General features: G+C 43.5%; 1 protein-coding gene and 2 long non-coding RNA genes across 4 annotated transcripts in view; 2 read left to right on the top strand and 1 right to left on the bottom strand.

Moving 5' to 3' along the window:
• The window catches only part of LOC104876293, a 19,394-nt gene extending 15,371 nt beyond the window's left edge, over positions 1-4,023 (top strand). For both annotated transcript variants that reach the window (XR_784306.2, XR_784305.2), the window contains one exon: positions 3,886-4,023. This is a non-coding gene — a long non-coding RNA (uncharacterized LOC104876293). The remainder of the gene's footprint in view (positions 1-3,885) is intronic.
• A 26-nt stretch (positions 4,024-4,049) lies between these two features.
• Positions 4,050-6,820, top strand: LOC117286315. Its single transcript, XR_004517436.1, has 2 exons — positions 4,050-4,085; positions 6,656-6,820. It is a non-coding gene; the product is annotated as an uncharacterized LOC117286315 (long non-coding RNA).
• Positions 6,245-15,814, bottom strand: Hpx (hemopexin). The gene is made up of 10 exons (XM_010644253.3): positions 15,669-15,814; positions 15,461-15,528; positions 15,289-15,360; positions 14,989-15,110; positions 12,570-12,723; positions 11,602-11,814; positions 11,276-11,401; positions 6,951-7,081; positions 6,717-6,879; positions 6,245-6,578 (listed from the first exon to the last, which is right to left on the bottom strand). Exons 1-10 carry the CDS (start codon positions 15,749-15,751, stop codon positions 6,319-6,321), a joined length of 1,392 nt encoding a protein of 463 aa, XP_010642555.1. The 5' UTR covers positions 15,752-15,814; the 3' UTR covers positions 6,245-6,318.
• Positions 15,815-16,093: the final 279 nt, after the last annotated feature.

Here is a 16,093-nt window from a genome sequence, read left to right as displayed (position 1 = left end):
TTCTTTTTTTTTTTTTTTTTTTTTTTTTTTTTTTTTTTTTGGCTTTTTGAGGCAGGGTCTCACTATGTAGTTCAGACTGCCCTCTAACTCACTATGTAGTCCAGGCTGGTCTCCAACTCATAGTGATCCTCCTGCCTCAGCCTCGGGAGTGCTGGGATTACAGGCACCACCATGCCTGGCTAGGACCTTGCACTTTCAAGGCAGGCAGCAGAACCACTGAGCTAAATCCCCAGACCAACCATGTTTATTCTTTAGAATATTTCTATTGATGAATTATTAATTTTAATTTTATGTTTTATTATATTAAACAATGAATACTTAACAAGTGTAAAAATAAAGTATTGATTTTTCTATATTTATTGAGTGTTTATAAAAACTTGTCGTTTTTTTTTTTTTTTTTTTTTTTTTTGTGGTACCAGGGATCAAACTCAAGACCTTGAGCTTGCAAGGCAGGTGAGGTGCCACTGAGCTAAATCCCTGACTCATCAAAATTTTCAGCATCAACTTTTTTAGTGTACAAAGTCTAAAAAATAACAACAGAAATAAATTCCTAAATGAAACTACCAATTGCACTCTACAAAAAAAAAAAATCTTTACCAAAACTATCATACCTAACAGAGTCTTCACACACAACAATAGCATGTTTCATACACATGTATCGCTTTTACTGACAACACACGTCTTTTGCTTTCCTGGTCTTTTTGTAGGACATAGCTAACATCTCACTGGTCTTTCTGTTTTGTCAGGAGGTTCTTATTATATTACCCAGTGTGTAGTTAATAGGAACACAAAATATCCATAAAATAAAGTATTAGATCATTAATATATATTGTACATTTAGAATAAACTTCAAATTTTTCACATCAGCTGTGTACTTGCTTACAAGATCCAAAAAATAACATCAGAAACAAATGCCTAAAGGAACTGCAATGAAAATACCAATAGGACTGTACAACAAAAATAATCTTTGCTTCAACTGTTACACCCAAAGGAGTCTTCACATATGAAAATGGCATTTTCCATACACAAGTATCACTTACACGGATAGCATGTATGTTTTATTTTCCTGTCCTTCTTTGGAGGGCACAGTTGACATCTTTTTTGGTTTTCCTGTTGTCATAGTAGGTCTTTGTGATTCTGCACCTGCCTATTCACCTGTCAGCTCACCAGTGTGTTCCACAATATTTTGGCATAGTTCTCTGGGCAGAAACATTTTGCTTTTCCTCTGCTGTACATGATCTCTTCTGAGTTCCAGTCCTAATCAGTCCTCTAAGAACAATTTTCCATGGTATTTTGCACTTACTATTTTCTTTGTAAATTATCAAACTATGCCGCACATCTGTAGGATTAAATAAAACACAACCATTAGTCAATGCTTTGTGTTTGAAGTGACATCATAGTTGTTGTATAACTCATCAACCACATCCACTCTGCCTTTGCTTTTGTCATACAAAATTTCCATCTTCAGGTCCCTATCAATATTTCCATCATGGTGCAATTTTGTTTGTTTGTTAGCAGCACGTTTTGTTAGCAGGTTTGTTTTTCTTTGCCATATACATGGCCAATCATATCTTTCTGAAATCCAAAGCTTGTGCTATACAATTCTCTGTTTTCAAATTGCAACATTTCATTTAAAATTTCTGCTTTGTTCCTGTGTACAGTTCCTACACTGGTCAACTTGTGCTCCATTAGCAAATATAACATCAATTGGAAACTGATAAACTTATTGTCAAATGTCACATTCCAATGTTTGGGAGATGGGAGCAACATGTCTGTTAACAATATCATTCAGTTTCTTACTACACAAGTAAAGACCTGTGGCTGAGTTCCAGGAAAAATTTCTATATTTAAAGCATGATAAGTCTTTGCATCTACAGGGACATAAATTTTTATGTCATATTTTAAAGGGGGATTGGCATATATTGCTCGAAACTACAGCAAACATGAAATGCTACAAGATATTCATCAATAGTCATGTATTCAGATGGTATATAAATTGTGTGACAGTAACAAATCTCTCAAACAATGAGCTGATGGCAGCCAGTTTATCAGTTCTTTTTCTTTCTTGGCCTATGGTTTTGTTATCAAGCTTCAGATAATTTTGAAGGAAACTAAATCTCAGTGTATTGTCATTCTACAAATCTCAAGCCCAGCCCCATCACTTTTCCATGAGTCTTTTATATTCCTGCAATTACCATGAGAAAGCCCTGATAAGTACAGCAGACCTATGAATGCTTTCAGTTCAGCTAGTGAAGTGTCATAGTAAATATATTTTTGAGTATGGCTATTGATGCATTACAGAATATTTTACTTGTATTTCAGCATTTCTATATTTCACAACATCTGATAGTATTTTGTCTGTTACCAACAATTTCCAATTGAATGACAGTGCTGGCATTCCATCCACTAAGTTTCACCCCTGCCAAGTTCCTCACTATATTTTTGGACCTAGTTCTAACATTGGATCATTCCATTTGCTTGCATGACCATTTTGACTTGTACAATATGTACTTATATTGCTATTTTCTTCATCATCTGAATCAAGGACGTCTGAATTCCCTGTGCCTGTGTTGGTCAACTTTTGTTCCATTTCACTGTCACAGGAACTTTGCTTCACATGACCAATGTAAGCCATTTTCATCTTCATCATCCATACATGAGTAATCTGATAATTCATTTTTTACTTCCTCCATAACTTCCAAATCTGATTTTTCAGTGCCATTGTACTGAATTGGGCTATTTCTACCATAAAAAAAATTTTTTAAAGTTAAAAAAAATCCTAAACCCATAGAAATTTGGCAATGAACATTTCATGAGTAAAATTCACCTATTGCTGCTTTGGAGCTCCTATAAATACTTTATCATTCATCTGCTGAGAGGGTGAATGCTCAGATGGGTCTTTTTCTTTCCCTGGAGGCAGCTACTGAGTCATGCCCACATTCCATTATGGTAAAATACACATTTACATAATAGAAGAATAGTATGGGTGTATTTTATCCCCTGTGATGCTCAGGTAAATGTATGCAAACTTGTTAGATGGAGTATTATGTGGGTAAAAATACTGGTTTGACACTTCTGCATATGTGCACACACATTGAGTTCATTGTACCAAGAGGATAAACACAAAGATTGCTTCCTGTATCCCCCAGAAACAACTACTGAGATGCACAGCCAGCTGCTATTATGCTAAAGTACAAATTTACAGTAGAAAAGTATGGGGTGAGTTGCTGTAACCCAATGTTATGGGTAAAGAAGAGGTAATTGGGGTTAGGACATAGAACTTCAGAGTGAAGTTTCCTCAGAGTACTTTTTGAGCCTAAAACAAATCACCTACCTGTCTCAGCTAGGCTGGAAAAGTAGAGGAGGAAAAAAAAGTCTTATCTAGACTCAGTTGTCTGTAATCTTAGCCCAATCCTCAGTTTCAGGATTGTCAGTAAGCTGGGAATTTAAAACTTTGGTCAGTTTATGATCAGAAATGAACCCAATTACTATAACTTCTGTGCAAGCAAAACTCACTGGCCTAGATGGTGCAGATATCCAGAGATTGAAGGAGAAGGTCAGATTCTCTCTGCCAGAAGAGCTCTGATGTTCTGCAAATGTGTTCTGTGGTGTCAGGTCCTGAACCATGCCCTCCCTTCACCTCCAACTTGTCTCTGACACACAGTTGGTGTCTTTGTTACCCAACTGAAACTCCATTGCACTTGTTATGCCTACCTCATGGCAGCCAATGCCTTGACATTGTCTTTCTGGCCCACCTGAAACCCAATACTGCTTTATTTTGGGGGGAAAATAAAGTTTTAATTTGACATTCTATATTAAGCTTTAATTCTGACAATACCCCAACAGCGTTACTGTAAGACTCACAGTCTCACTTCTACTCCACAGAACGTGAACAGCCGAAAAGCCTCCATGATGCTGAGTCCTATAGCCCAACGACGGCTCCAGAAGCAAGACTCAGGGCCTTACTTCCGAAAGCTGTGAACAGCCAAAAGGGCTTCCACAATGTTGGGACCTATAGCTCAGTGAGGCTCCGGGAGCTCGATGGAGGAACGAGAAACCCGGGAAGGAACACACCAGGCTAGATGGTAAATAGACCTTTATTAGCGTGGCCAGATGGCACTCTCAGAACCAAGTAGCTGACTCAGAGAGGAACCAGCTCAGGGGCTGAGGTCCTTTTTATAGGAGGGTAAAAAGGGGGGTTAACATTTTAAGCTTGCAGGCAGGGGACAAAGGTCTGCTGACTTGAGCTGGTGGTCAGCAGTCATGTACTCGGCAGTCACATATTGATGATTAACAGATACCTTTAGGATGGTTCAAAGGCCACTAAGACATTCAGGATGAGCAAACAGTTCAACAATTAACTTTGAGTCTCTATGTATCTCATAGTCTAGAACCACTAACTTACATGTTAATCGGGATCCGGACTTTAAATAGTACAAGACTGCCTTACATTCCTAAGCCAGGGTTTGAACAAAAGTCGGGGCTATGGCTACAATGGGAGGGGGTTAGAGCACTGTCTCCTGGGCCCTTTGTTATTTAGCATGGGCTTGTAATTTAGGTCCTACTGTTACAATTTTAGAAGTACTTTCCACGCTCAAATTTTAGTTTCAGTGACATTAACTCAATGTTTATACAGTGATAAGTAACTACTACAATTTATTGAATCCAAAATCAGATTAATTAGATGTTTTGATGGTTAAGGAGAGAATAAACCACTGAAAAATATTGTGGCGGGTTCTTGGATGTCACAGTATATAGCAACATTATTGGAATGTTTAAATTATTAGAAGTTAAGAATATAAAGTACTTGTCATGATTTCAACAATAAAAAAATTTTTAAAAGACCATCCTATTTGATAATAAATTAGATTTATACAAATGATAATTTCAAAATAAATAAAACCTGAGTTGAAAATGCCTCCTACCCTTATCCCACCCCAGCATACTTTATAATCCATTATCATTTAGATGAGTATGTCTTTGAAACTTAATGTGCAAGCCTATCTACCCCTGCGGGATCTTTTAAGAATGCAATTTCTGATTATTCTGAACCAATCCACTTTGCACATGCACAGCCATATTCTATGGCTCCTGATACTCTGGGGCCAATTCATAGCCAGTCATTAGCAGGTTGAGACAGAATTCTAGTTCTGCCTCTTATTTGCTGTGCAAATTCAGCAGTTTCTCTTCCTACACTGGTCTTCTTTTCCTCATCATGTCTAGCGGAGTGGAGAAAGCCAGTTTGTGGTCTGGATTTAAGAATCACCTATGCAAGTCTGTGCCTTAGCCCTCCCTCTATGCCTCCTGTAGGTTTGAGATTAAGAGCCTCAAAAGATAAGTTGGTAACTTTTCAACTCAAAGATAATTGTTTTATAGTAGCATATTTCACAATAGCTAAATTATAGAAGTGACCTATATGTGCTCATCAATGGATGAATGGATAAAGTGTGATACACACACACACACACACACACGAGTACTACTTAGCCATAAAGAAGAATAAATGTGAGTCCTTTGTAGAAAAATGGATAGATTTTGAGACCATAATGCTAAGTGAAATAAATCAGACACAAGTTAAATATTACGTGGTTTCTCTCATCTGAGAAGCCCAGAGTATAAATAATTTTAAAGGCAAACAAAAGAGAGATATAGGAGTGAGATGTGTTGGAGATAGGAAGGAGATCAGGGGAAGGGCAGGGAAGGGGAGTAGAAATGGTCAGAGTGCATGCTGGGCATGGTTGTGTACGCCAATAATCCCAGCTCTGGAGGAGGCTGATGCAGGAATATTGCCATGAATTTGAGGACAGCTTTGGGCCACATAATCTGTTCAAGACCAGCCTGAACTAGAAAGTGAGAGCTTGTCTCAAAAAATTAAAAAAATAAAAAAACCACACATGTATATGTACCGATTCCCCAAAGTGTATGTAATTATTATGTATTGCAAACACACTAATAAAAAATAAACCTAAAAATCAAAAATTTAAGGCCAGGCGTGGTAGCACACACCTGTAATCCCAGCACTTGGGAGGATGAGGCAGGAGGATCGCTGCAAATTCAAGGCCAACCTGGGCTACATAGTGAGTTCAAGGCCAGCCTGAATACATAGCAAGATCCTGTCTAAACAAAAATCAAAAAATAAATAAAATTAAAAATTTAAAAATAAAATCTAAATTTTTAAAAATTAAAAAAACATTTTAAATGTAAAAAAAAAGATTGTTGAACAACCAAGCCTCTGTGAGTCAAATGAAGTAGCAACCTGGCTTTATTGGGAGAAAGTTGAGGAGGTGGGGCTGGGCCAGATTCTTGTCTGGAGGCTCCTCAGTGGCTGCAGCCCAGGATGCTGGCTACCCTCTGGGGCTGCGGGAGGGTCTTGGCTGCACTCATTTTCTCCACATCACTGTAGCAGTACACATTGGGGCCGTGGATAAGGTACACGCTGGGACCACTGGCAGAGCACGAGGTGAGGCCAAGGGACTTTTCCACACACAGGGCCCCATCCATGTTCTCATGGGACCAAGGAAGCTCTGTCCACGTGGCTTGAGCACCCAACTTCAGGTCCAACCACCACAGCCGCCGACCTGGGCAGAGGACACCAAGCATAACATGGCTCTTGTGTCATGGAGATTCTGACTTAGCCCTTCTCTTGCCCTGGCAGGGATCTGCACCGTGGAAAGGCAGCAGAACAAGTCACTCCTTGGCCCCCAGAAACCCCTCACCTGCCATGACATAGAGATGAGAAGACCCGGGACAAGTAAAGGCTGCATCCACAGACGTCAGGCTGATCCCATGAGGGCCCCCAAGTTCCTTCTCCAGCCGCTTAGGATAACCACTTACAAGAGGATAACCTCCCTTTGTCAGGAAGACATATACCTGGGTGCCCTGGAGGACAAAGGGACAGCAATCAGTATAGAGCAGGATATACATATCCCAGTTTTCCTCCTGACACATACCTGAACCAGGTAGAGTTTATCCTCCCAGGAAAAGGCAGCATCCACCGATGAAGGGCCCTGGGGCCACTGGTGATCATTGGGCCAGCTATGAAATCCATCCCGGCTGGTGTCCAGACGCCAGTAGTGAGAGCCTGTGGGGCATCAGAGGTAGCTCTAGTGCTAGTGGTAAAAGTCCAGGCTTGTGGCAGATGCAGGGATGAGTCACGAGAGGGACAAAATGCATCCAGAGGCCAAGGAGGAGGAAGCCAGGTGAGAGGGAGAAGTATAATAAGACTTGGTCAGCAACAATGGAGACTGTGGCCCCATTGGAAGAGAAGTCGGCAGGGCTATGACAGAAGCAGCCACAGAGAATGGTGGTGGTGTTTCAAGGTAATGGGGCTTGGCAGGGGGCTCCCTATACATCTCAGAGGGCGGAGATGTGGTTACATGTAGCGAGATATAGCAGCCGGGGTCGAAAGGGAAGCGCTACAACTCACTTCCATTGTGTGACCTCACCCCAGCTGCGTGCTCCAAGCCTGTGAAGTAGCAGGAGAGGAAGGGAGCAGCCAGGCCAGCACTCCATGTTCCTTTTCTTTAGGACCCTATTTTTTTCTCCCTTTTCTATATCGAATTTATTAAGTGACTTATCTAGGCTCCCATTTATCCTTTTTTCCCTCATGCTTCAATACAGTTCTGTTTCTTTCCCGTGTTGAAATTGTTCTCATCAAGATTGTTCTCTTCCAAGTCTACAGATCAATCCTGTCTTCACCTAATCTACCTCTCAGCAGCATCTGACTACTTACTGCTTCCTTCTTTAAGTATCTTGCTTGAATCCTGGCTCCTTTGATACCAGGCTCTTCTAGAGTCTCTCTCATCAGTTTGACTATTCTCTTCAGCCTGAATCTAAAGATTCAAGAAAAGAAAAACAGAAATTCTATTCAACCCAGCTGTTCTCCTTCTAGGCATCTTCCCAAAAGATTTAAAGACATCATATTGCAGTGATGCATGCACACCCATGTTTATAGCAACACAGCTCGTAATAGCTAAACCTTGGAAGTGGCCTCTATGTCCATCAACAGATGAATGGATAAAGAAAATGTAGTATAACACCCAATGGAGTATTACTATTCCTCCATATGTCATGACATATTGAGTCATTTGTAGAAAAATAGACACCTTGAGAGCATAATATGAAATAAATCAGACACACATAGGATCTTAAGTCATATGGGTTCTCTTATACAAGAAAATCAGAATATAAATTAATTAAAGAGCAAAATAAAAGATAAAGACCAGGAAACAGGGAGACAGATCTCTTGCAGATGGGAAGTAGACTGAGAGGTGGGGAGGGAGGGAAGATACGACGTTATGTCCACGTACTGACTCTCCACAGTGAATGTAGCCATTTTGTACTGCAAACAAGTGCTCATCAAAAAAAAAAAAAGACCAGCATTCCCTAGTCTGGGCCTCTTCTCCCTCCTCCCTCCCTCCCCTGGTAATTACCTAGTCCTGGAGCTTTAAATACCATCTATAAGCAGAGGACTTCCAATTAGTTCTTTTCAGCTCTGACTGACTTCTCTTTTGTTTGTTTCGGGGTTTTTTTTGCGGGGGGGAGTTATTTTGTTTGCTTGTTTTTTTGGGACAGGTTTTCACTATGTAGCCCAGGCTGGCCTGATCTCTTTGAATTTCAGGCTCAAAATCAATTACCTATCTGACATGTTTATTTGATACCCTAGGCACCAGACCTAACTTTCCAAACTGATTTCTTCCCCCACAACACACACACACACACACACACACACACACACATGCACACGCGCACACACACACCACTTCCCCTTGTAGTTCCACATTTTAGAAAAAGAAATCACCAGTCCACAAAAGCTGAGTTACTCTTGAACATGCTGAGTTAGTCTTTCCAGTTTATCAGTAAATGCTATCTGCTCCGTCTCCAAAATATGGACCAATGGTTCCTCACCACCTCTGCTGCTATCTTCCTAGTCCAAGCTGTCCTCACCTCCACCCTGAACAGCTGCAGGAACTACTTGGTGGATCCTCTGCTTACTCAAGCACACCTTTGTGACTGACGCTCCCCATGACGGCCTTGTAAAAAATGAGTCAGGACGTAGCACAATGCCAGTCAGTCCTCTTGGCTTCCTTTTGGTTCATTGTGGTTGGGTTGCGACAGGGTCTCACTTTGTAGTACAGGGCACGTGCAGTGCTCCTCTTGCCACAGCTTCCCTCCCTCTCTCTTTCAAACCACCCACCTACTCCATGTTCCAGCTACAGCAGCCTTCCTTCATGATTCCTCCAAGTATTTCCTCTTCACTCTTTCTAAAACGCTTTCATCAGGACTTCCTGTGGCTAATTCCTCTCCGTCATTGAAATCCTAGCTCAAAACTCATGTCTTCAGAAGAGGGGCCCCTCGTTTTCCTCACATCTATCCCATTAATCAGTTTCTTTATTTCACAGCTCTTAATGCTATGTGGGTGTATTCTCTTTCCTTCTTCCTGGTTGTCCTCTCCCTTAATGCTTTATAAAGGCAGATATGTCTTCTGTGTTGATTATTGTTTCCCAGGTGCTATTTTGCCTTAAATAATGCCTGGTGCCTCCCAGGTGCTTAATAAATGTTTGCTGGGTGAACATCTATTGTGCTTGATACAAACAAAATTTGCAAACTCAGTATGTAGTGGTGACTGACCACTCATCTTCCCCTATGGCAGTAACTACTCTGCTCAGGGTCCCTATGAGGAGAATCAGAGTACGTGGCTCTTTGTGAGGAGGACATAAGTGATGATCCCCAACTCATTTGTAGCCAATAGGTCGGGCAGTAAGTACTTTAATGTGAACAGCTGAGGGAGTTAACTGTCACTTGAATCTGAGGCTCAAATATCATAGAGTAGAGAGAAGAGGGAGAAGACATGGTGGTCCATGTGCAAGCCAAAGTTGGGAGAATCGGACAGAGGGAATAAATAGCTGTAAGGCAGACAAAAGAGAAGGATTTAGAGAAGGAGAGAAGAGGTGTCCGGAGCCATGCTGAGTAGCTGGGTCATGTGGGTGTTTGTGCCAAGGCAGGGGCTCTTTTCTCAGCTGGGTATTTTTAATATAATGATGTTCTCTCCATAGCTGTGTGCCCTCTCAATAGCTATGGAATACATACAATACTTTTCATTTAGGAGCTCGGCTACATTCTCTTTATGGCCTTGAAGTTCTGTGATCTCTTCACAGCTGAGTGCTCTATTCTGTGTGGCTCCTGCGGCCCTGCTTAATCCAGTCTCCCTCTCTCTCTCTCTTCTCCCACACACACACACACACACACACACACACACACACACACACAGATGCACTTAATCTGTGTAGTCACCATAGTTGATGCTTATGTGTTCTTACTCAGCATATGCTCTTAGGTTAGTTCTGTATGGTCATTACAGGTGCACATTTCCTTCTGGCTGTATGATCTTACAGTGTGCATTCCAGCAGAGGAGAGATGCCTTCCATGTGGCTACTTTTCAATAGAACCTGGTAGTCATGACTTATGGAATTTGTCTGGGAGTTAGGAGCAAAAAAGTATCTCACCTTTCCATGTTCTCATCACTTGCCCTACTTTTGTATCTGACCATACATACACCTTAGGCTGAGGGCAATGTGGTTGTTCACTCTCTCTCGGGGATGTTAAGTGTGGTCCGTGACTCATCATTGCCTACTTGACTAACACTGGAGCATCATCCTTAGGCATCATTAGATGGTTTTTACCAATTGATTCAGCAGCTCAAGGAATGGGTGACACCACTGAACACTCAGAGGGGAACTATCTTCTAAATGTCGATGGTACCCAGCACTTACTGTCTAGTTTTTAGTAATAGGGGCATCTCTATCCCAGATGATGTTTTAGCCCAGAAGCCTGGACATAGGAAACAGTCACCTGGGAAAAGATGGATCTCCTGAAAATCAATTCAGGGGTAGCCAGAGTACTCAGAAAAACATGCAAGAGCAAAGAGATACAAGGAGGCACAGGGACACAGGGAGGTTCAGAGAGCAAGGGAGAGTCAGAGGACTCAGCGGGGCACTGGGCAAGGGAGACATGAGGAGCTTAGAGAGACACTGGAGCTTAGAGAGGTTCAGAGAAGGCTCAGACACTGGAAGCAGGCAGGTTGGCCAGTTTAGAGGCCCAGACAATGAGAAACAAGGTTGAAACAGAAGAATGAGAAAGGGCATGCTAGGAGTGAGGAGGTGGTAGGGATAAAATACATGACATAGAGATAAAAAGGGAGAAAATGTGGAGGGATGAGAGGCACAAGAGAAAGAGACAGAAGGACAGACATGGGATCCTGGGGGGAATTTCTCACCGCTGAAGGCATAGGTGGCACCGTGGTTGTCAGATACCAATGCAGACAAGACTAGTCTTGGGCTACAGCGTGATTCTTCAAGTTGACGGTGGGTGCTGTTCCCATGGCCAGTCCTGTTTCTGTGGCCTAGGGGGAGAAATGAGTGAGGAGACACAGGGAGAGGCCAGAGGTCAGTGTGGGATTCAAGGTGGTTGAAATGGCTGGGTTAATAGGATTGTGGGCCTCCTTGTGTGAAGACAATTGGAAAAGCCACAGTAGAAATGGGGCAAGAGTGTTGCAACTCAGAGTTAAGGGTTACGGGGCACATGGGTCTGGGGCTTTCTCACCTCTGCCAGGGCAGGGCATGAAGTAGTCACGGGCATCCAGAGGGTATCTGGCAGGCACCTCTCCCGTGACAGGGTTGAAGCGCAAGAACTGGTTACCCTGAAAGCAGTAGTAGCGGCCAAGCCACCGCAGGGCAGAGGTGCAGTTTCCAACAGCTGGCCAGATACGCTCCTTTGTGGTTCTTGTAGCCACGTCCCAGAACCACTTGCGGTTACCTTTGTCCAATAAATCAACATGTATTGGGTGAAGTCAGGTTATACTTTCCCTTGTGCTCTCTCCAGGCTCCAGTTGTATCTGATACGGTACAGGCCACGTGGAAAGCACAGCCCAGGGAGACAGCCAAGGAAACTGAGCATACAACAAAATTCAGCAGCAAAGTGCATAGGACTGGCTCAGAAATGGAATAAGGGAAGCTTTCTCAGACAGGATGGTAGCAAGACCGCAATCTGACATAGGAATTAAAAGGCAGTCAAGTGGGGGAGAAGAAACTTTACAAAGAGGAAAGAGCCTGGACCACGAAGAAAACTGAAAGTATCGGGGACGATGTAGAGCAGCGAGGTGAGTCTTTTAGAGCTTTCGATGATACAAGGAGCCTGCTGCTGCACGGGTGCCAGGGAGTTTCTAGAGCTTAGTATTTAAGGTAAGGGCATGATAAGAGTTAAAGCTGTAGGATCGGTTATGGGGATTGCTTATGGGGAGTCTCATATGCAAGACTATGGAACAAAAACTTGTGCTAGGCCTAGAGTCGTGGGGAATAATGAAGGACTTTTAGTAGATTTGCACCCAGTTATGTTTACCAAAATGATTTCTTCTCTTTCTCTTACTTGACCTCTACACTCTAACTGGCTTCTCTATTTTCCTTCCTCACAAAGCCACATAGTGATTCCACCACCACCATCACTGGCAATGCCACTAACCCATCAATACCGATCCACCGCGAGGCAGGTTTTGGATTCCAGCCTGGGCTGACCTTGGAAAAAGAGGACGCCTTCCTCCTGGCATTCTCCACGGTGACATTCCACAGCTGCATCCAGTGGGGATGGGATTCCGGGAAATTCATCTTGGAGCAACGCTGGGTATCCTTTCTCCTTCTTTTCAGGAGGGTACACCCAGACCTTGTCCCCCTGAATTTAAACATACCCTTTTTTAAATTGTGTATTCCCATGACAGCCATTCTTCCTTCTTACATATTTTTGATTTATTACCCTTATACAATGACCCCTGGTGGCCCCTCACACTCTGAGCCCACTGTGGGCAACAGTGCATTTCCGTTTGCACAATACAGACTCTCAGTTTGTATAAATACATTTTTTCTACTACATATACACATCTGGCAGTGTATAACCAGATACTCCTATGGCACACTTAATTATAACACTATCAGATTTGGCAGACATACACATAAATAACAACCTTGCAGTTACCCATTTATTCATTTGGTCATTTATTTATGCTGTCATTCAAGAAAGTTACTGAATGACCATTATATGCCAGGTATTGTGATCAAGTGATGACAAGACCTCATCTTTGACTTCAAAGAATTCATATACAAAAGCAGAAACAATTCCTACCATCCTAACCTTGCAACATCAAGGAGGAATGCCTAAGTCTGCCTAGAAAAGTCCTGGAAGGTGTCACGGTGGAAAGGAAGCATTTGGCCCATAAAATGAAAAATGAGCAGGAATTTTCGAGGACAAACAAGTGAGGAAAGAGTATTACCAGCAGAGGGAGCAGCACGTAGAGTCCAAACCTGAGGAAGCAGGGTATGCTCGGAAAACTTTACATAATCTCCTGTGGCTGGCACACAGTAAACACAACGGGGGAGGAGATAACCAAGGGTGGACCCAAGAGACCTGTGAGCACCCGGCTTGCAGTAACCAGGTGCATATGGTGCCTTTATTTTTATTTATTTATTTATTGTTTTAGTACCAGCGATTGAACTCGGGTCCTTGCGCTTGCTAAATCCCTGGCTCATGGCACCTTTATTGAAACAGAACACAGAAGAAAAGCTGGTTTGCAAGGAAGACACTAAATTCAGCGGGAGACACTCAGTTTGAGGTGCCTGTGGAACATCTAAATCAGGGATTTCTACCAGGAAATTGGAAAGAAATCTCTGGGGGGACAGAGAGAGAGAGAGAGAGAGAGAGAGAAAGAGAGAGAGAGAGAGAGAATATGAATCCACAGATCCAGATCTGGTGTCCACAGCATGGAGAGTCCTCAAAGGTAAGGCAATAGTTGAGATCAACCAGAAAAAGTGTGCAGAAGGGCTAGGAATGGGTCCCCAACAAACACTTGGGAACAACTAAGGATGGGACTCCTCAGAAGAGAGGGAAAAAAGGCAGGAGGGAAACAAAACTAGCTGCTAGGGCCACCCCAGCCACACGTCTTTGGCAAGTTAAAAGAAAGTGGCCCTCTGAGCAGATACAGCTTAAGCCCGAGCATGGCAGTAGTCTGTATTTCATCCTTCACTAGCTCCCGTGGTCAGGCCCGATTGTGTGGGGAATGGCCTGACCTGCCACACGAAGATGACCCGACCCACGGCTACAGAAGCCAAGGGAAGAGACTGAAGTAGGGGGGAAAACCAAGAAACAAAAATGGCTAGCAGAGTTAGGCTAGGAGAGCCAGTGAGAAGTAAAATTACATGTGAAAAATAAGGACTGGATTTTGGGCCTTCTAGGCCACATGCACATACAATCTCAACTTGCTTGCTTTTTTTTTTAATTTATTTTTTGAGACAGGGTATTGTTATGTATGGTTCAGGCTGGCCTTGAATTCACTATATAGCCCAGGGTGGCCTGAAATTTGAAGTGACTCTCCTGCCTCAGCCTCCTAGGCTGGGATTATAGGCATATGGCACCTTACCCGGACTAGCCTCAGCTTTCTTGGAAAAAGAAGGCACTGGGAAAGGAAACCTGGTATCTATTGGTGTGGTATGGGCCCTGCTATAATTTGAATGTGTCCCTCAAAGTTCCTTTGTTGGAAACTTCATCCTCAATGCAATGATGTCAGGAGGAGAGACCTAAAAAGAGGTGATTAGGTCATCAGAAATCTGCCCTTGTGAATAATGTTATTATCACACTAATGTGAAAAATGGGAGTGGGTTAGTTATTGTTCGGAGCAAGTTCAGACCCCTCTTGCTCTTGCTCTCTCTCCTGCCTTCTGCCATGCTATGATGCAGCACAACATCCCCCCACCGGTTCTCAGCACCATAATCTCAACTTTCTAGACACCTGAACTGTGAGCCAAATAAACTTCTATTCATTAAAATTGTGTAGTCTCGGGTATTCCTTCATAGCAACAGAAAATCAACCAAAGCCCTGACTTGAGGAAAGGTTCCTTGTCTGAGTCCAGCCCTTTCTGGCCCAGCCCTGACCCTGGCCCAGCAGTACCTTGATCAGGAAGACACTGTCGTGACCATGGCGGAACGCTGCGTCCACGGAGCTGGTGGAATTCTTCCACCTCTCTGAGATCACCTCCTTGGTCCATTTGTGACTCTTCCACATGAACTCCCCTGAAAACCCACATTCACTGAGGGATCCAGAACAAACCTTCGGCCTACTGAGGTTGTTATAAAGAAGCTGTCAGCAGTACCCTCAGATGATCCCCAAGCTCTCTCACAGGTGGAGACATCATCTGTGAAGGGGACCGAGGCTGAGGGCCCTAAAGGCTCCAATCCCAGCCCCTCCTACCTTTAAAAAACAGCATGGCCCCACTGTCATCCAGGGTGGTGGCGTCAAAGCTCCAGCCATCCGAGCAGTGTTCTGGGACGAGATAGGGAGGTGGCAAGATAAACAACCAGTAAGATGATAAAATGTAGATACAACCCAACAGATTGACAACCTCGAGGAGTTGGAACCTCACCGTGGATCGCGTCTTGGTCTGTCTTGGTCCCACTCTCACCTTCAGTGATGTTCCCACGCACGCTGGTCCTAGAGGTAACATAGATAGATGTCTGGGTCTGTTGGGACCAATCCACTTCTCTTAGCTCTTGACCCAAGCCTGAAAACTGGCCCTAGCTGTCCCCAAGCCCAGACCACAGTCCTCTATCACTAGTCCCAGCTTTACTCACGGAGGAAGAGGGCTGGCAGTGCCTAGAGACCAGCACAGGCCCAACCATGCAAGTACAGTTTGTGCTACCAGTGCCCTAGCCATGGCGAGCTGGAAAAGCCACAAGACAGCCCTGGGCCTGGGGTTGAACTCCTTAAATAGAGTCGGAGCAGCACCACCCCCACTTCCAACTCTGCTGGCAATGAACTGTCTCCCAGGACTCTGACATATTGGCTGATTACATCACTGCAAATAAGGTCAGGGTCTGGACAAAAGTCTGAGTCCAGGACTCCCTCTTCCTGGTAGGAGGCCCCATCCCCCTCAGCAACTTGTTAGCAATGACCAGCCCATTGCCAGCTGGACTCTCATCACTCTGGCAATGTGGCTAGAAGTCACATTCTAAGAAGTGGGTAGTCCAAGAATGGGGTAGACTGAGGATCACCTTTT

This window comes from Fukomys damarensis, unplaced genomic scaffold (assembly GCF_012274545.1).
Source record: "Fukomys damarensis isolate Sample0158 unplaced genomic scaffold, DMR_v1.0_HiC HiC_scaffold_16, whole genome shotgun sequence".
NCBI lineage: Eukaryota > Metazoa > Chordata > Mammalia > Rodentia > Bathyergidae > Fukomys > Fukomys damarensis.
This window is presented reverse-complemented; position numbering and strand designations above follow the sequence as displayed.

Bases quoted from the DNA above. Each gene is read 5' to 3' on its own strand.
- Hpx (XM_010644253.3), bottom strand. From the start codon at position 15,751: ATGGCTAGGGCACTGGTAGCACAAACTGTACTTGCATGGTTGGGCCTG. The intron at 15,361-15,460 runs GTGAGGTTCCAA...ATCTCGTCCCAG, and splicing joins AGACCAAGACGCGATCCACG to AACACTGCTCGGATGGCTGG. The intron at 7,082-11,275 runs GTGAGAAATTCC...GATGCCCCACAG, and splicing joins TGCCACCTATGCCTTCAGCG to GCTCTCACTACTGGCGTCTG.